Source organism: Panthera uncia, unplaced genomic scaffold, assembly GCF_023721935.1.
Source record: "Panthera uncia isolate 11264 unplaced genomic scaffold, Puncia_PCG_1.0 HiC_scaffold_1598, whole genome shotgun sequence".
NCBI lineage: Eukaryota > Metazoa > Chordata > Mammalia > Carnivora > Felidae > Panthera > Panthera uncia.
Window position 1 is genome coordinate 27,552 of NW_026058248.1, and position 18,629 is coordinate 46,180.

The 18,629-nt window shown below is 52.1% G+C and overlaps 1 protein-coding gene across 1 annotated transcript in view; it reads right to left on the minus strand.

Moving 5' to 3' along the window:
- LOC125917225 (NUAK family SNF1-like kinase 1) overlaps positions 1-15,076 on the minus strand; it is a 32,873-nt gene extending 17,797 nt beyond the window's left edge. The window contains exon 1 of the mRNA XM_049623474.1: positions 14,130-15,076. Within this exon, the coding sequence (XP_049479431.1) occupies positions 14,130-14,390 (261 nt within the window). The 5' untranslated portion in view covers positions 14,391-15,076. The remainder of the gene's footprint in view (positions 1-14,129) is intronic.
- Positions 15,077-18,629: the final 3,553 nt, after the last annotated feature.

Genomic DNA, 18,629 nt, shown 5'->3' on the forward strand with positions numbered 1-18,629 from the left:
AAGCAGAGACCACGAACCAATTCCACCATGCTTACTTGAGTTGCTCGGTTACAATGCTAAAGACTCCCAGGTCCCCCTAAGTCCTACCCCAGCCGTGCTGGATCAGATTCTCTGGGGTACATGCCATGGATGGTGCACTTCGACAAGCAGAGGAGATTCACGTGTCCCCACAAATTTAAGAACCGCTGGATCGGCTAAGCTAGAGGATCCGTGTCTGTATCGCCCCCGGAGCCTCCCACATCGCCGGAGACACAGTACGTGCTCAACAGATACCAGGTGAATCCATTCAATGATTACAATCCTCTTAAGTGTTGGTTCGATTATCTGAAGGCCCCCTATGCATAAGCCACATGCAGACCAATGCTGAATCAGACGTCATTCATCCTAAAAATCTTTACTGGGTGCTTACAACATACCAGGCAGTGTTCTAGACCCAAGATACAGAAGAGATGATGAATGAGGTCGCTCAGAGATAATCACAGAGAGTGACAAACACTGCGTATGGAGCCAATAACGCCAAGTAAGGGGGTGGCACACTTCTCCCATTAAACTCCGCATCTAGAACAGTGCTGCCCTTTGGAATTTCTATGGCGACGGAAAAAACATTTTCAGCACCGTCCAGTGGTAGGCACTGGCCGCACAGGGTTATCAGACACTTAAAAGGGGGCTAGTGTGAGCAAGGAACTAAAGTTTTCCTTTTAACTGTGATTAATTTTAACAGCCACATGTGTCCTTATTAGACAGCACAGGTCTAAAGGCAGAACAAGAAATGGAAACGGGAAATGATAACACAGGCAATATGTACTACGGGGGCGGGGAGGCGGGGTGGGCGCTTAGAGCACCATGTGTTATCAAATGCCTCTCACCCAATTACCAGATGCCCTAATGTTCTCTGGCTCCAAGAATTGAAAGTGCAAGGTCAGGTACAAGGCATTGTACTCGGGCTGGAATTTTTATAGCCCATGATCAGTTGGAAGAGGTATGCAGCCCAGCCAAGCCCCAGAGACTGCAGTTCAGGAACACAGCACCACCCGCAAAGCCTGCCCACAGCTGCCAGAGACATCTCTCCCGGCCCCGCCACTCTGTTGTTGGTCGGTCATTCTGTCCCTGGCTGGAACGTCCCACTGGGCCCAAGACACTGCATGGATTTTATGAGATTTCTCCGCTTCAAGCATAAGGACAAGGACAAGCCTCCTAAATTCCACCGGAAAATTGGTGGCTAATCCAAACATTTCATAAAATTAGAACTCGTTGTGGGGCTGAAAGGAATTCAGACTGTGCCGCCACCAGAGAAATGCAAGATATTTGTTATAATTTTTTCCTTCATGAGCTGTTTTAAGAAGCAAGTGCGTTTTCTGCTTGAAATAAAGAAGGCATGCGGCGGGGGGGAGGGGGGCTGGAGGGGAGAGGGGCGGAGGGGCAGAGTTTTTGTTTTTGTTTTGTTTTCGCTGTGGTTTGCAAAAAGCATCACCAGATGACAAATGGAGGAATCCTGCCTGACTCCCTAATCCCACAGCTAGCAGAGATAATAAACCTGCCTTCCCAACCTTGGCTGCATCTTGCTTTTATAGAGACGGAGTTTTTCCTGGAACATGGTACTTCTGTGCCTTAATTTTCTTCTTGGGCTTGAGCCCCAGAAGTTTCACAGGCAGTGATTTTATTAGCAAGAGAGATACCTGAATCATTCATTTGGGCCTGCGTGCGTGCACGTCACTGACATTCATTCACCAGGCACGGGGCTAGGCGCTTGGGATTCATCGGTAAGAAAACCGACGAAATCCCTGCCCTGGCAGAGCCGGGATTCTAGTGGAGGGACAAGGGAAGCCTCGGTGACCGCCACTTCAGAGCAGCGTGGGCACAAGACACACAGACTCGCCGAATGCGGACTCTGGAAGAGGCTGGGAAGGGGGTTCTGGGAGAGCAGGAACCCCATCTTCTGACCATCACTCTCTTGCTATCACCCAGAGCAGAGCAGTGTTTGACACACAGCTGGCCCTCAACAAATGTTTGTTGAATGAATAATCAATCCTGACAAAAAAATCTGTCCCAGAGCCCTCATCTTACAGACAGCCCTCATCTTGCAGCCTAGCAGGGACAGTTCAACTTGTGGCAAGAATGGGACGGACCCCAAGACTCCTGACACTATTCGCTGACTCTTAACACCCCACAGCCATTCAACAAGTATTTGTTGCATCCTTCTTGTGTGTGAGGCCCTGAACTAGGCACCGGGAGGACATAAACGAGAAGGATAACTGAATTAGTTGAGATTATGCAACAAAGTTCCTCCAATTGCCATGTTCACAAGCTTGGAGACCACTTCTCTGAGCCTGGGTTCAGTGGGTGTTCACCATCCAGTGTGTGGGTGAAAAAAACCAAAGCAGGGGGCTCCAGAAGCTTCCAAGGTCCCATCCCACGAAAGGCTAGGGAACCGAGGGATTATGACCATGACCCTGATGTCAGATAGCCCTGCCCTAAATCCCAGCTCTGAGACTTTGGGCAAGTCGTTTGATCTTCCTAAGACTCTTCTTCCTCAACTGCAAAATGAACACACTGATGATAGAGGACAGAAGGCATATACTCAGAACAGCGCCGGCACACACACTCGTCACCCAGTAAATGTTTCCTGCTATTAAGACTGTTAGGGAACATACCCTCCATCTGCTCTGAACCTTCCTACACATTCGAGAAGGTGGATGGGTCTCAGTGGAGATTTCCACTTAATTCCTCCCCTCTCCAGGATTTCTGCTGTCAGCTGCTTGCATGCCCATTCATGCAATGAGGGAGGTTTCCCTCCCTCAATGTTGCTTTTTTTAAGTTTATTTATTTATTTTGAGAGAGAGAGAGAGGCAGAGAGGAAGAGAAAAAGAACCCCAAGAAGGCTCCGCACTGTCAGCACGGAGCCCAACACGGGGCTGGAACTCACAAACCTCGAGACCATGACCTGAGCAGAAATCAAGAGTTGGGCGCTTAACTGCCTGAACCACCCAGGCGTCCCCAGGACGTCCCATTTGATTCTGCCTGGGAAACAGATATCCCATGACCACGAAGAAAATGCAAGCTGGGGTTCTCCCTAGAGTGAGCACATCCTTGCCTTGCCTTTCCATCCAAACACATTCACATGCTGGGCTCGGAGCTCACCTACTCAGTGGAGTGTTAGCCTCTTCCGCCCCACTCATTCTGCTAGTTGAAGGAAAAGTTCACTTTCAACTCTACTAAGAACCATTACAAGGTAATTATCCACCTAGGAGGCATGTTCTGCTATTACCGTCCCACTTTCCACATGAGAAAACTAATAGGTTCTTTGAAAGTGAGAATTTTCTGTCTCACACAGAATCTGGCACAGAACCTGCCTCACAGACATCCTTGAAAAAGCGGTGCCTGCCTTGAGCTGAAGGGGAGTGTATACAGATCCAATGGGATCCGAGAACCGGCAAGGTAATGGCCCTCCGCATGGGAAAAGTCTCCTTACACTTGTCAAAGCCTGCACCAGACAATCGGAAAAGAGTTTTGAGAAATAAAGACACTTCCCTTCCCCTGCAACAAGGAGTCCTTTGGCCAAAAACCAAGCAACAGGAAATGAAATCTACATTCTACCAATTTCCTTCAGTGAATCCCAGGATTCTCTTCCTGTGAGCCCGGAGAACAGCCTGTTTCAGCCCCTCGATTTACAGGTGAAGAAAGGGGGTTCAACACTAGGGTACCTACTTCAAGTGACACGCAGCACCCAGGCGGCCGGGGATACGAGGACAGCCGGCACGCTGGCCTGCCTTTCCCAGGAGGGCTCCTTCCAAGAATAACACTTAAGGAGCGTTTGCTGTGGACCACACACTTTTCTCAGACCTTGACACACAGCTCATTTATCTTCACAGCCACTCCCATGTCACAGATGAAGAAACTGAGCCAGGCTGACCATCTCAAGGTTACACAGGAGGTTCAGGCAGGCTCTGAAACCCAACCCGCCCCCTGCTCCCTTTCAGATCCATAGATTGGATCATCCACTTCCTTTTCACCATCCTGTAGAAGACACAGAGTGTCCCTTGGCAGTCATGTCCCTTGGCACTTAGGCAAATCACACGTGAGCTGAGCCCAGGGCATGAGGGAAAGACAATGGCCAGCAAGGATTCCAAACCTGGAGCAATCAGCGGTCTTGGTGGCTTTGGAGCCACTTGAATATGAGGAGCTTGACACAGAGGGCGTGGGGGAGGGGAGGGGGTCCTTAGAAAATTCTAACACAAAGAAGCGGCTCCCTCCTTCACACTGGGAAATTGCCCTTGGGCTCTGAGACGCTGGAACCCGGCTGTCCCCCTCCCCTCCCAGGGAAGGGGGAACCTACCACACATGCCTCCTAGCACGGTCCCCGGGGAAACTTCATGCTGTCTCAGTATCTCTAATGAAAGTAAGCGACATGGAATTCTTCTCTTGAGTTTAAAAGGCAAATCATGATGGTGTTTTTTCCAGACATACATTAACTCTGCACTCCAGTCGGTTTACAATTCCTAAAGCACTTGATTTACAACCCAGGGAGAAAACGGTTTGCAAATCTTGCAAATGCACTTTGCATCTAAAGCTTGCCTCCTCTGCAGAGCTGACCACCAGGCTTCTCAGATGGGGGGCTGTGGGAGCAGCCCAAGAAGGCGGTGGGGGGCGGGCGGGGGTGGGGGGGCAGGGGCAGCTGCCCAGGGTGGGAAACAGGTTCCTCCCTCCTCCTATTCTTCTCCAGCAGGGGTGCAGAGCTGCAAGAGAGAGGCACTTACCTGACAATGCTAGGCTCTCCACACCTGTCCACACAGTGGTGAGGAGGGGGGTGACCCAGAAAGGGAAGAGGGTGGGGACCCAAGGGACCTTTCCTGCTGCCCCCCATGGTCACAGAGCCCCCCTTCTCAGGATTGCTGCTGCACTCCCCAGTCATTCATTTATTCATTCATTCTTACTGAGCACCTACTATAGGAAGGGCACCAGGCCACAGGCCAGAATGCAGTGAGGAGTAAGAAGGCACCCCTGCTTCCCTCCTAAAGGGGGAGGAAGGGGAGGGCATACACAGACAATTCGTCAAACCCACATAGTTCATATGTTCTTTTTTTTTTAATTTATTTACTTTGAGAGAGGGTGTGCACACATGGGAGGGGCAGCGAGAAGGAGAGAGAGAGAGAGAGCGAGGGAGAGAAAGAGAATCCCAAGCAAGCGCCACACTGTCAGTGAAGAGCCCGACGCAGGACTCAAACCCATGAACCGTGAGATCATAACCTGAGCAGAGATCAAGAGTCGGACGCTTAAGCAACTGAACCACCCAGGCGCCCCATAGTTTACATGTCCTGAAGGGAACGGACCAAGGGCCGAGACAGAGTAATAAGGAAGTGGGAGTCTGGACACCCAGGTGGGAACCTTGAAGGATGTGGCAAATTCCGTGTTTAGCAGGGAGAGTCATGATCCAAGATAAGAAGGTCACCGGGTACTCTATGTGGTACTTCTCACCAAAATAGTAGCACCAGCCCTTGTTTTCAAGAGCCTGCTAGGCGCCAGGCTCTGCGTCAGAAGCTTCCAAATCCTATCTCTCCTACCAATCCCACTTGGTGGGATGCCGGCAGCCACACTTTCTAGACGAGAAAACAGAAGCTCGGAGACAAAGTGTGGCTCGCTCAGGACCATCCAGCTGCCAAGTAGCAGGGACGACACTGAACTTCTTCCTCTACACCCCACTGATAGCCTACCTTGCATGTTCCCAGATTATTCCAGATGTATTACTCACACGCCCCAACTAGGTTCTCAGGATCTCGGTGGCAGCACTTGTCATATTCTCTCCTCTGAAATTGCCAACAGTCCTGAGCACTTAGTACGCACTCATTCAATACATCTGCTTTACCACTAGATTAAAAGAAAAAGAAGGTACGTCAGCCCCCAGCATATGTTGTGTCTTTGTTATGTGTTTTTATATGTCGTGTCTGAATATCACAACTCAGCCACAGAGCAGCGATGAGTGGCAGCTAATAAGAATATTGAAAGCCACCGCCAGGTATGCCAGGTGGCGGTGTGCAGAACATATACACCCGGGGGCCCGGTGGAGGGACGAATGAATGGCATCGGTTCTCCCAGAGCCATCAGTCTGGGGCTGCTGCAGGCCAGGAGGGGAGCCTTTTCCTATTCACTCGCCTAGAGGGACGCCATTTTCTAATTCAGACAAATGTGCCCTTTTAGACCAGCAAAAGCCCCAGCTGCATCCGCTATGCATCTGTGCATCCGCTATGTGTGAGGCACGGGTCTAAAGGCTCAGCCGCATCGCGGCATCTTCTTCCATCTTCTCAACAGTCTGGGGAAGAAGAACCATCATAAGCCCCAGCTGAGGAAACAGAGGCTTAAAGGAGATGAGTAACACCCCCAGGTCACAAAATTGTCAAGCGGTGGGACGGAACGTGGATCCGGGTATTCCGGTTCCAGGGTGCTCTCGTGGCCACGGCACACAGGTCACTGCTTTCCTCGTCTTGTACAACATTAGCACGAGACTTCTATGGACCCACAGACTGGAATCTTGGCGGCCTGACAGACATGGGCCTCCACCCCCGAGCCCCTTACTCCCCCCACCCCCCTGAGCCCCGGCTTGTTGCTGTTTTGTTTGTCAATTTTTTTAACATTATTTATTATTGAGAGATAGAGAGAGAAAGAGCACAGCAGGGGAGGGGCAGAGAGAGAGGGAGACACAGAATCCGAAACAGGCTCCAGGCTCCGAGCCGTCAACACAGAGCCCGACGCGGGGCTTGAACTCACAGACCGTGAGATCATGACCTGAGCCGAAGTCAGACGCTTAACCGACTAAGCCACCCAGGCGCCCCTGTTTTGTTTTTTTAGTAATAGCTTTATTGAGATATAATTTTCCTATCACCAAATTCACCCGTTTTAAATGTACAACTCAGGGATCTTCGGTATATGCCCATATTTGTGCAACTGCCATCACAATGTTAGAACATTCTCATTACTCAAGAAAGAAACCTCGTGCCCGTCAGCAGCTGCTCCCCACTTCCTTCCAACCTACTCAAGCCCTAAGCACCCCCTCATCTACTTTCTGTCTCTACGGTTTGGCCTATTTGGGACATTTCACAGAAATGGGATCAAGCCATGTAAGATCTGTTGGGACTGGCTTCATTCACTGAGCATGTTTTCAGGGTTCATCCGTGTTACAGCACGTTTCAGTATTTCATTCCTTTTCACTGTTGAATAATAACCCATAAGTATTCCATAAATGGAATTGTGGAATGGATCAGATATAACATTCCACAAAGAAAAAGAACACACCACGTTTGATTTACCCACTCATCAGTTGACGGATGTTTGGGTTGCTCTTACTTAGGGCTCTTGTGGATCGTGCCACTGGGAACATTTGCGTTCACGTTTCCGTGTGGATGTGTGTTTGCATCATTGGGTAGGCTGACGAGTGGAACTGGCCATCCCCGTTTTAAAACGCAGTTAAAAGTTTACCGAAGGGCCCCGCCGTGAAGTCAACATCTGGCTGCTCTTGGGCTGTTTCCAGAGAATGTTATCAATACAGCCAGACTCTGCTCACGGGTGGGTCATCTGGCCGAGCCCCTCCTACTCTGGGGCCTGGGATCTTCTCATTCCTGCCCTGTGTAGCGTCGTCTGGGCCAGCGCGATGATAAATGCATTCTGCTTTAAAACAGATACTTCACAAATCATAACTTACAGATGCTCCAGGACTTTCATGTGGGAAAGACAAATGAGACTGAGGCTGTCTGACTCCGGAGCCACTGAGGACAGGAAGCCACGGCCAGGAAGCCGACAAGCCCTGGACAGACGTCTCTCTCCCTAACGAGTGCCTGAGCACATGTAACAGAAAGGGAATCCGTGCGGAGAATGGTCTGCCTGGCTTTGCAGACTTCGCTGTGTAACCGGCCATTCGTTTCCAGCCGTTGTTTTTTCTTCCCAGCAAATCAGAAAGCTCCTTGAGGTCAGAGACGATGACCTACGGCCTTTCCATCTCCTAAGATCTTCCCTAGCTCAATGCATTCACTTCAGTTCCATCCTACAAGACTTTGTTGAGGACCTACTATGCGCTTGGCACTACGTGAGGCAGTGACAGGAGGTAATAAGACAGGGCTTCCCAACAGACAAGATACTTTGCCTCAATCCTCCTTTCCTGCGGCTTCCCAGGAGGAAGTGAGACGTCCTGTGCGGTGTGGGCACATCTCTACCTGTACGCGGGGAGGTGAACCAGCTGACCTCTCCAGACCCGCTAGGGATTCCACAATCAGAGGCTACTCAAGGAACAAAGAACTCAGTGTGTGTCCAGATGGAGAGCTCCCTGACTTGACTCATTAAAGCATACTCACGGCCCAACAAGCAGTTTGCCAGAAGCAGACATATCAACGCGGTTCCGATCCTTATCTTCTCATACCTCAATTCTTGCGAAAACCTGCAGGCTAGCCTCCCCTCTCCAAGCCAGCACACCAGAATGTTGGGCTCAGAGCCCCGCTGCGACCAGAACCCAGGTCAGCCCACCTAGAGGAAGAGATATGGTCAAGGTCTCTGCGTTCACACTGCCTGGGTCCAAACCCTGACCCTGCAGCTGCGTGTGACCTTCACAGCCGGTGACTCGGTTTCCTCGTCTAGAAAATGGGCTCATTATGAGAATTAAATCAGTTAATATGTACGTGGCAATGGGGGCGCCTGGGTGGCTCAATCAGTTAAGCGTCCGACTCTGGCTCAGGTCACGATCTCACGGTTTGTGAGTTCGAGCCCCGTGTCGGGCTCTGTGCTGACAGCTCGGAGCCTGGAGCCTGCTTCGGATTCTGTGTCTCCCTCTCTCTCTGCCCCTCCCCTGCTCATACTCTGTCTCTCTCAAAAGGAAATAAACATTAAAAAAAAATGTAATATGTACATGGCGATGTACCTGACCCATGGTATAAGCCCTCATAAAGTATTAGCTGCTATTACCATCATGAAATATTATTATTACTAGCCCCATCCTATCTTGTCAATCTTGCCTCCCAGCACAAACCCTCCATCCTAAGCAACACGGCCTGCTCACCCTAAAATCTCCCTTTGTCTGAAATTCCCTGTATCTCAGTCTCCTGAAACCCAAATCAAGGGTCATCTTGAACATCAACTGCCCTCACTAATCCTCCACTATGCCACTGCCCCTTCCCAAACAGCGCAAAGAAACCCCCCCCCCCCCCCCCCGGGGAAAAGAATCACCCCATGGCTGGTCTTCTGACACCATGAGCAAAGAACCACGCCCAAATCCAGAGGCCATCCATTGTGCAACATGAGGAAGGTTCTCCGTTTCTGTAGCAGCAGCGGGTTTCGAAAACGACTATTTGACATTCTTTAGCTGTATGACCCTGGGCAAGTTACCCAACTTTCCTAACCATCATTTTTCCCATCTGTTAAATGGGTCTAGCTAGACTGCACACCTCTCAGGGTTGTTGTAAGGCTTCAATGGGAGGAAATGTCTGTAAGGCAGTTAGCATGGCACGTCACACCCCAAGCTTTCAAAAATATCAGCCAGTAATAATCACAGCAGCAGTGGCAATCGGGGAGGGGGTGTTCCTGTCCAGGACTGAACTCAGCGAAATGTACTAAGCTTCAGGGAGCTACATTCCAACGTGAAAATCACCTGATATGATCCAGTCCTACACAAAGGAGGTACTCAGACCTAGTGACTGCTTACTGCCTCCTCCACCAGATGGGTAGCCCCGTGGGTCTCAGTCATGCCTGTGTCCCGGCCTTTCACACGGAGAGAAACACAGGGGAGATGGTAATAACTCTTGGTTGAACTGCACAGAATTAGCTCAAAATTTGTAAGTACATTTTATCTTTGCTACTGGACTACGAGCTGTTTAGGAGTGAGCATCACATCTTGCTCTAGTAAAGATTTATTAAACAAGTGATGGAAAAACACCAAAGTGAGAATCAGATTGGTTAGACCCAGCTCGGTTACTTCCTGGCTGTGCAACTGCAGAGAAATCACTTAACGATTCTATGCCTTATTTTTCCCGTCTCCAAGAGGAGAAGTTTGGACCACGTGTTTGCCAATGTCCCTTTACTCCCTGAAAGTGGGTTGGGGCCATAATTGCAATAAGGCACCCCAGCCACCCCCACGGGACAGCCACACGTCACCTGCCTCAGCAGGCCCGCTTACTACATTGTGCCCCTCGTTTGCAGTTTCCCGGCACCAGGCTAGGAGCAACTTTGGGCTAGGGTTTCAAACACCCATTTTTGGTGAAAGCAGTTCCTTTGCTAAGTGAAGACGCCCCATCACCCAAGCTAGAGCTCCGGCAGCCAGGAACGCCGCGGCAAACCAGGGGCACACTCTGCCCGCTGATCCGCCACTCCCGGGCCAGACCCCTCCTGGAGACCTCGCCCCCCGGCTCGGGAGAGATGACCTGGTGCAGGGGAAAAGTCGAACCCCTGACGGTGAGGAGATCACATGACACCTCTCCTCAAAATGTTGTTTGTTTTGGGGGTTTGGGTTTTTTTGGCAATAGTTTGAGCAGCCTGAAGGTCCGGGCAGTTTGGCTCAAAGAAAATGCATGCCGTGTTATGCCACAGGGCTCCACTCAGCAGCCCTGCCCAAAACTGTATCAAAACAAAAGTTGTGCAAGAAACAAAGCCCAAATTCAAGGCTGTAGAAATGCTTTCAGATCCTATCACAATCTGGCTGATTGTCTCGGCTCCTCATGGGCGCACTTTTCTGTTCACCTTGTGTTCCTTAATCAAGCCGAGAAGCCGACTGTTTCCCCTACCACTCTGAGTGATACAAGGCTAATTTGTCCAATGCACCATGTCCCTCTGATGGTCTTAAAATCTAAATGAAAGTCCACGTGAGATGAGGAAAAAAAAGAATCTGCTAAAAGAAAGCAACTAAATTGGTGAATTTCACTTTTTGAGGCTTTCTATAGACGATTTTATTCAATTATTACAACAGGTCCATGAAAATGGTACCACTGCCAGCCCATTTTACAGATGAGGAGGCTGAGGTTTCAAAGTAACATAGCCTGCACAAGGTCACAGAGCTGGTGAAAAGTCAGGATTTGAATGTTGGCCAGGGCTCTCAGCCCCTGTGCGAGAGTGCTTCCTGGTCGGATGTGTTCATCTCCGGAACAAACCACTCGGAGCCCTTGTGTCATTGACACCCTCAGGCAGTGGCCACAAACCACATTTGGGAATCAGAGGGGAGCATGGCTGGACCAGGCCAGGCCGAGTCGGCCACTCTGAGCTCGGGATCCTGCAACTCTCTTCGGAAGTGGCTTTCACAGAACACAGAAGACGGTGTTGTGCAGTGCTCTGTTTGATTCCGAAGGCCCTTCCAGATGTGCAATTAAAAGCCACAACATTTTCATTTTTAAACACTTGTCTGCCTCTGAGCTGCTTTCAACAGGGGGAGGGGGTGTCCCACTGATTCCACAGCATCTCCCACCTGGGACGCCAGCTACTCTCACAGGCAAAGCAGCTTCAAGCCTCTGCACCTCTTGAGAGGACGTGGGCACAAATGAAAACAAAACAGAAGACTGAAAAGGCAGGCCGGAGACAGTGCTCTCTCGGGTTTCTTCAACCGCACCCCAAAAAGCAAGGTGCATCCTTAGAACCAGAAGCAAACTCCAAGTCCACACTTCAGATGAAAATTCCTTGCTGCTCTGGACAGATTCTGAATCGCCAAGCGCTGGACAGGCAAGAACGACTTGCTGACCGATTTTTTTGTGTGTTTGTTTTATTTTCTGTTCAGCCAGGCATAGGGAATTTTCCACCTGACAATTCCTGTTTCTCACTTAAGTTCTTACACCATCTGTGAGCACTGTGCTCAGCAGGGGGAGGACTCAAGGCCAAGGAGGCCTTCCCATCTCCAAACCTCAGTTTTCCCATCTGGTTAATGCAAGGTTCTCACCACATGATTGTGCTAACATTCGTAAGTTTATGTATCAAATAGAAAGCAGTTTGAGGATTTCCAGCTTCTGAGCTGGGATCTGCTACCAGACTCAAAATCTTCACCTAATTTTTTAGTAAAACAAGAGATTTAGCTGAAATTAAGAGCACAATGGGAAACAACCAGAGCTGGACAATAAGAGAGCAGGACTTCAGTCTCCCTGCTGAGAAAGGAGCTTCTCCCGTTCTCAGGGCTCCCCCTAGCGGCCGTCCAACTAAATCCCGACGGAATGTTCAGAGTTTCTGCAAATAAAGGGAAAGACACCCACCAAAAGAGAAAGGCAGGCTCCCATCTCCTGATGCAATCCCTTTCACTCTAGCCTCGTCTGTGGATCAGACAGCAAGACGAATGCTTGACAGGAAGCCCCAGGGAAACTCAGAAAGGTGTCTCCCATAAGACGAGATCTCATTCTTTCAAACAGCTGGCGGCCGCTCCCCAGCATTCGGGCTTCTGTGTCCTCCAGACACACCCTTACCACTCAACCCCTCACAGGCTCACATCCTCAACCTGCAGCTCCAGCCGCGTCTGTTTTTCATTATTCCGCTTTCCAGCTTCCCAGCGCTATTCTTCAACAGCTATTAAGACAACACGAGCAAGGAGCGAGGCTTACTTCTTGCTTCTTCAACATCCAGCCTGGGGAATATCACCTCAGAAGAAAAGCATGAATGAAGTGCACGTTTCTCAGCCTCTTCTTCCACCAACCTGAAAGTGCGTTCCTCAAAGTACATCTTTACAACCGTCTCTACAGAATTTTCAACCTACAAAAAAGTGGCACCTGCCCAGAATGAATTCTGAACCACTTGTTGGCTGTAGGATTTGTTTACTGAAGACCCCTTTCAAAATACAATGCACAACGTCTCGAATTTCCAATTAACCTATCACAGACCCTTTTTTTTTTTTTTTTTAAGCTATAGAATACAGTTGGATCAGCCCAAACAGGGAAACTTAGCATGCGGGAGTTATCCAGGTATCCAAATATTTGAGAATTGAGGGGCTAAACTTTCTGACTGGTACCCCCTACCCCCACCAGAACTGTTCCTGTAGAGATTGAAAAGAAAAATACCAACATCAATCTACCACTTCCCTCGCCAGTTCATTTTGCTTTTTTGCCGTGGTCATTTGTTAAGTGTATAAGCAACTCTGGGCCCCGAAACACCCCCCAAAAGTGCACGCAAGGAGTACCATAATTAGTTCCTGACTTTGGCCCTAAATCGATTAAAATACATCTGATACACTTCAAATCAAAGAACCATGTTAATTTTCTGCCACACACCACACGAAATCTTTCTGCAACAGTCAGTCACTTTGAACCCAACCCTCTAGCCACAAGCGGTGTGGATTTCAAGGGCCTGTTCTGCAGAAAGGAAAACGACAACAAACCAAGTTCAGGACAACGCAGAGACCCCAAGGCACTCAAGGAGCTGCAAATGGGGCTGGAACCCTGGCAGGGTTTCAGCTGTCACGAAGAGTGGGGCGGCTGGGCCAGACCCCGCAATTCAGTAGCCCTGAAACCAGGACCTGAAATGCAATGGAGTCGGCTGCAACTCGGCATTGGTGTGGCTACCCATGCCCTGGGCATTTCAGTCCTCCCAGAAGCAGGAGGCAAACTGTCACAACCCACAGGCATGCAGCAGCCTTTAACTTTTGCTCCCAAACCTTCTCTTTTAAAAACAAACAACAACAAACAAAACAAAACAAACAAACAAACAAACAAAAAACAGAGGCAGGAGCCCACCCTCCCTTGCAGCTACAGCAGCATCAGGGTGATGGGGAATAGGAGTGGGAGTGGGGGGTCGCATTCATCTACAGGACACAGGACTTGGGGAACCACAGCACCCCGCTGAGGATGTGGGTCTGTTGGGAGTTAGAGCAGCGAGGCATTCCAGGGCTTGGTCTGAATGCGTGCCCGCGAGGGAGACCTCCACGGTCCCAACGTTGCAAAGTGTTTGCAAATCATAAACACTACTTTGCTGCTGGGAGAAAAACCCCCAAAATATGCGCAGACAGGATGTAACAAGTGTTTCGAGAGAGAGAGACACGCCTGAGCCACGGCGAGCTGGGGAGAGTGAGGAGTCTGTCTGGGGGTTCCTGGGAAGCCGCTCTCCGACGAGACAGTCTCGGTGCCCAAGACCCCCGCCCCGCGCGCCCTGGGTCCGCCGCCGCGTCCGACCCCGCGCCCCCGGGGGCTTCCCGCACTCACCACTCGGCCCGAAAACCTCTCGGTGGCCCTCTTGACTTTGCCGTAGGTGCCTTTGCCCAGGGTCTCCTGCAGTTCGTAGCGGTGCTTCAAGTTGTGCTTGTGGTGATGCCGCTTCACCCCGTGCGGCTTCCTGGGCTCCGGGGCCGCCGCCACCGCGGGGGCGAGCCCGGCGCCCCCGGCCACCGCCTCCGGGGGAGAGCCCGGCGCCCCCGGCCGCAAGTCTGGGCCGTCCCCGGCCGCGGGCGCAGCGGCCCCCTCCATGTCCGAACGCGGGGCGAGCCGGGCTGGAGAGGGCAGGACCGGACACGGCGCTCGCGGTGTCGGGGTCCCCGCCGAGGAAGCCGGGGCGCGCTCAAGGTCGCCCCCGCAGCATCGGGGAGGCGGCCCGATCCCGCTCGGGCTGCGGCTCGGTCACTGGCGGCAGCGGCGACTGCACATCTGGCGCCCCTGGCGCGCACGGTCCGCGCACCGCCCCCCGGCCGCGGCGAGCTGCGGAGCGTCAGGCGAGGTGGCGGCGGTGGCAGGGGAGGCGGCGGTGTTTGCAGGAGGGAGGGGAGAGGGGTGGCTCCGAGCGCAGGAGGGGGAGTGTTATGTGGGGCGCCGCGCCCCCCGACCCCTCCCCGGGAGGACGCGCAGACGGGGCGGGGGCGGGGGCGGCGCGCTCGGCCGGCCCCGGGGGAGGGGAGCGAGGGGCGGCGTGGCCGGGGCTTCCCCACCTCCCCGCCGCCGCCCGGGGCCCGGGGCCACCCGAGCTGGGAGGGGGATGGGTGCGTGTCGCGACTCGCCCTTTGTGCCGCGCGGGGTAGGCCGCAGCGGCGGCCAGGGGGCTTTGTCCTCGCTCGGCCGGGCCGGGGCCCGGGGGCTTCCAAGCCCCAGCGCCCCCTCCCCGGGCTCGCCCGCCGCAGCTACCGCGGGCCCGCTCCCGCCGCCGCCTCCTGCTCCGGCCGCTCGGCCTCCCTGCCTGCTGGCGCCTGGGCGGCGGCGGCGGCGGCGGCTCGCCGAGCCCCGAGACGGGGGAAGCGGGAGCGCTCCGAGCCGGAGGCCGCCGGGCCCCGCTCGCGATCCGGCCGGGGGCGCCACGGGCCCGGGCGCCCCTTCATTTTCTTTTAGGTGTCGCCGCGGCCGCCAGGCCGGAGACGGAGGAGAGGCTGGGGGAGGGGAGCAGGGCGGGTGTTGGGTTACAGGCGGTGAGTCACGGCCCCTCCGCCGCAGTGCGCACCCCTCCCGCCCCGCCGGGGCTGGCACCCCGCCTCCGAGGCCCCCTCCTCCGGCTGGGGCGGCTGTGCTCGGCGGAGGACCCCAAGGGGGGGGTGGGGGCGCCTCGACCCCGGCCCCGCGCGCTCGCCGAGGAAAGGCGGAGTCGGGAGGAAGGGAGGCCCGGAGGCTGAACCTGGGGCCCGCCGCGGGACTGCCTGCCCTCCGACACCAGCCAGGGCTCCGGCCGCCTGGGAAGGGAAGGCAGTTGGGGGCGTGGAAGAGGTGCGGAGCCAGGGGCGCCAGGACCGAGCCGGGCGCCCACCCTGCCCGCGAAGGCTGCCTTCGGAGGTGGGCGAACCGGGGACTTCGAGAGGGAGCAGGGCCGGAGCCCTCTGAGCAAGAGGCGACCGGCAGGCCTCTTGGTCCCCTTGGGCCTTGGGAGTTTTCCTCTAACTGAAAGGACCAGACCTCGGAGGTGGTAACGGTGACTGTACCCCGCAGGCCGAGGGTCGGGCGGAAGGGCGTCCCACCGCGGTGAAGCTGCCCCCCACCCCCATACAGACCTTCTCCTAAGAAGCTGCAAGGCAAGAGAAAAAGAGGCCTTAGGGAATTTTTTTTATAATGGTGCAGTATACCAGACTGGGATAGGGAGCATGAGGTATGAAGAATGTCCCGTGCGTTGTACAAACCGCCTGGTGGTTCTTTACTTTTCCACCAGTGAGCCGCTCTCCACCTTCCTCTGCAGCTCTCAGGTTCATCCCTTCTGCATTCCTGCTGTCTTCACTCATGTCTACCCCTTATCACCTTACCCTGGGCTCCCGCGACAGCCTGTCCTGCCTGGGAGCCCCCTCCCTGCTGCCAGAGAAATGGCCTAAAGTGCTGCAGTCATCGTGTCCCCCAAACCTGTGCCTCTGCCACACTCCAGCATTAGGCATCCTTCTCTGTCCAAACTTCTGTCAATCTGCTGCTGATGACATAAACCCCTCTCTGCCCCCTCCTGCCTTCCCCGAGAGCACACTGGTTATTGCATAATACAAACAGGAAGGCCATGTCTATGCAACTCCTATTCTATCCACCACACTTTGCAGGGCCCCCCCCACCCCCATCCTGAAACTGTATTCTGCTTATATATAAAGTCTCTAGACATTGTGCATGTAAATTAAAGAGTCAGAGTGAGCAAAGTATCGGTTTATCCCCCATGGATAGGCTGTGTGACCTTGGTCAAATGACTTAACCTCTCAGAGCTTTTGTGTCTTCTTCTTAAAATAGGGTTTCCCCGATCTGTTTTACAGGTAAACAGACTGCATAGTGGTGATGAAAATTGTTCATCAAGCATTTCCTGGTTCTCCCCCCCCCCCCACCCGCCCCCCTTACTCCCAAGGGATGTGGTAGGAATCTACTACCTTATATGACTCACTTGGGCCAATGGAATGAGAGCAGAAGTGATACGCATTGCTTTCAGGTAGAAACTTTTAAGGGCCAATGGGCAAATCCGCATATCTTGAGAATCCCAAAAGTTCAACCCTGGCAATCTTACATTGACAACCGTGGAAATGCAGAGATAGAGCCTCACCAAGCCAGTGTGGGTCTCTGTAAAGATGGCAGAGTAGGCCCAGCTAATCTGCATTAGAAAAGTAGCGTAAGGGGCGCCTGGGTGGCGACTTCGGCTCAGGTCATGATCTCCCCCCACCACCGTTCGCAAGTTCGAGCCCCCTGTCAGGCTCTGTACTGACAGCTCAGAGCCTGGAGCCCACTTCAGATTCTGTGTCTCCCTCTCTCTCTCTCTCTGCTCCTCCACTGCCCGTGCTCACTCGCTCGCTCTCTCTCTCCCACACACACACACACTAAATAAATACATACATACGTACATAAATACATTTAAAAAAAAGAAAAGTAGTGTGAGCAAATATTAAACTTATGCTGTGTTATACCAGTGAGATCAGGGGTTTATTATAACAGTGTAATGTAGCATTCTGGCTAATAGTGTTGCTTCCAAATGCTTGCGACTTAATCAGTATTTGTTGAATGAATAGCACAACGTATTCTGATACTATTTTATGATAGTAAACCGTCCTCTGTAAGGTGGTTGTCATACTCCCTATTTTCAACTAAGGCCACCACATCAGAAAACTGACTTTGCCTGAGATTGCACAGGTCATAAATAGCAACGCCAGGATTTAAACCCTACCTGTGCAGTTCCAAAACTCATGCTCTTCCCCTTCTGCATGTGCCATGCTACCTCTCCTTAAATGGGAAGGGTGGAAACACCCAGTCCCATGCCTGGCACACAGTCATGCCCGAGCACTGGGAGTTCCTCTCCAGACTGAATTCCTATAGCATTTATAATCTGAGCCACACTTCAGCACAATGTTATCACACATTGTGCTCAAGTGTTTTCACATAGATAAAGTGTTTCCTCCAGCAAGATCCCAGGCTGCCTGATTAAGAGCTTGAGTTCTAGAGTCAGACTGCCTGGGTTCAAATCCCAGGCAATTGTCCTCCGGGCCTGAGTGTATGGATGGATGAGAGACTACTGACAGTCAGCAGAAGGCCACAGCGGCTTGTGACACTTGGATGTTACATTTGCGGGGTGGGCAGGTGGAAGTCGGAGGGGGGACTCCCTATGAAACTCATAAATGGGGAGCTGCCACCACCAGGCGTTCTATAGGCAGGCACTGCAATTCCTAGTGATTTGCAGCACATTTGATTGGCCTCTGAAGAAAACCCATTATCTTTGAGAAATTCGGTGCATTGTACAATTATTGACTTTAATTGCTTCTACATTTCCAGATATCTTCCCCTTTCCCCAGGCAATTCAATACTTCACTCGGCCCATACCACAAAGTACTCATTTAGCAAGTGCATTTCTCCACCCTTAGAGAAAGAGACGGGGCAGGGGGTTGGTGGGGAGCTTAAAAGCACCCACACAGTTTTCCTTCATTTGCCAGGACAGCAAGTGCTGTTACCTCTAGAGCAAAGGTGATTTTTCAGTATGAATTTTAGGGTCTTTAAAATCTGAGCTCCCCTGATTCTCTATTGAATATAACCTAATTATATCATGGTCTCTAAATGCTTGACGTAATATATCATATTGTTTTGGTGCAATTGACAGCAAGTTTTCAAATAAAGGTCAACGCATACAAAAGTGCCTATAATTTATGACAAAGTATGCGGTGTGAAGTGTTTCTGTAAGGTTGGTGACCTAATTACCTTGCAATTTCTACTCAGATATAAATTCTGATTTCTTTTCACTAGTTTCTATCTCCTGTATAAATTGGGTGAGGAGTGTTTTCCAGTAGTTTT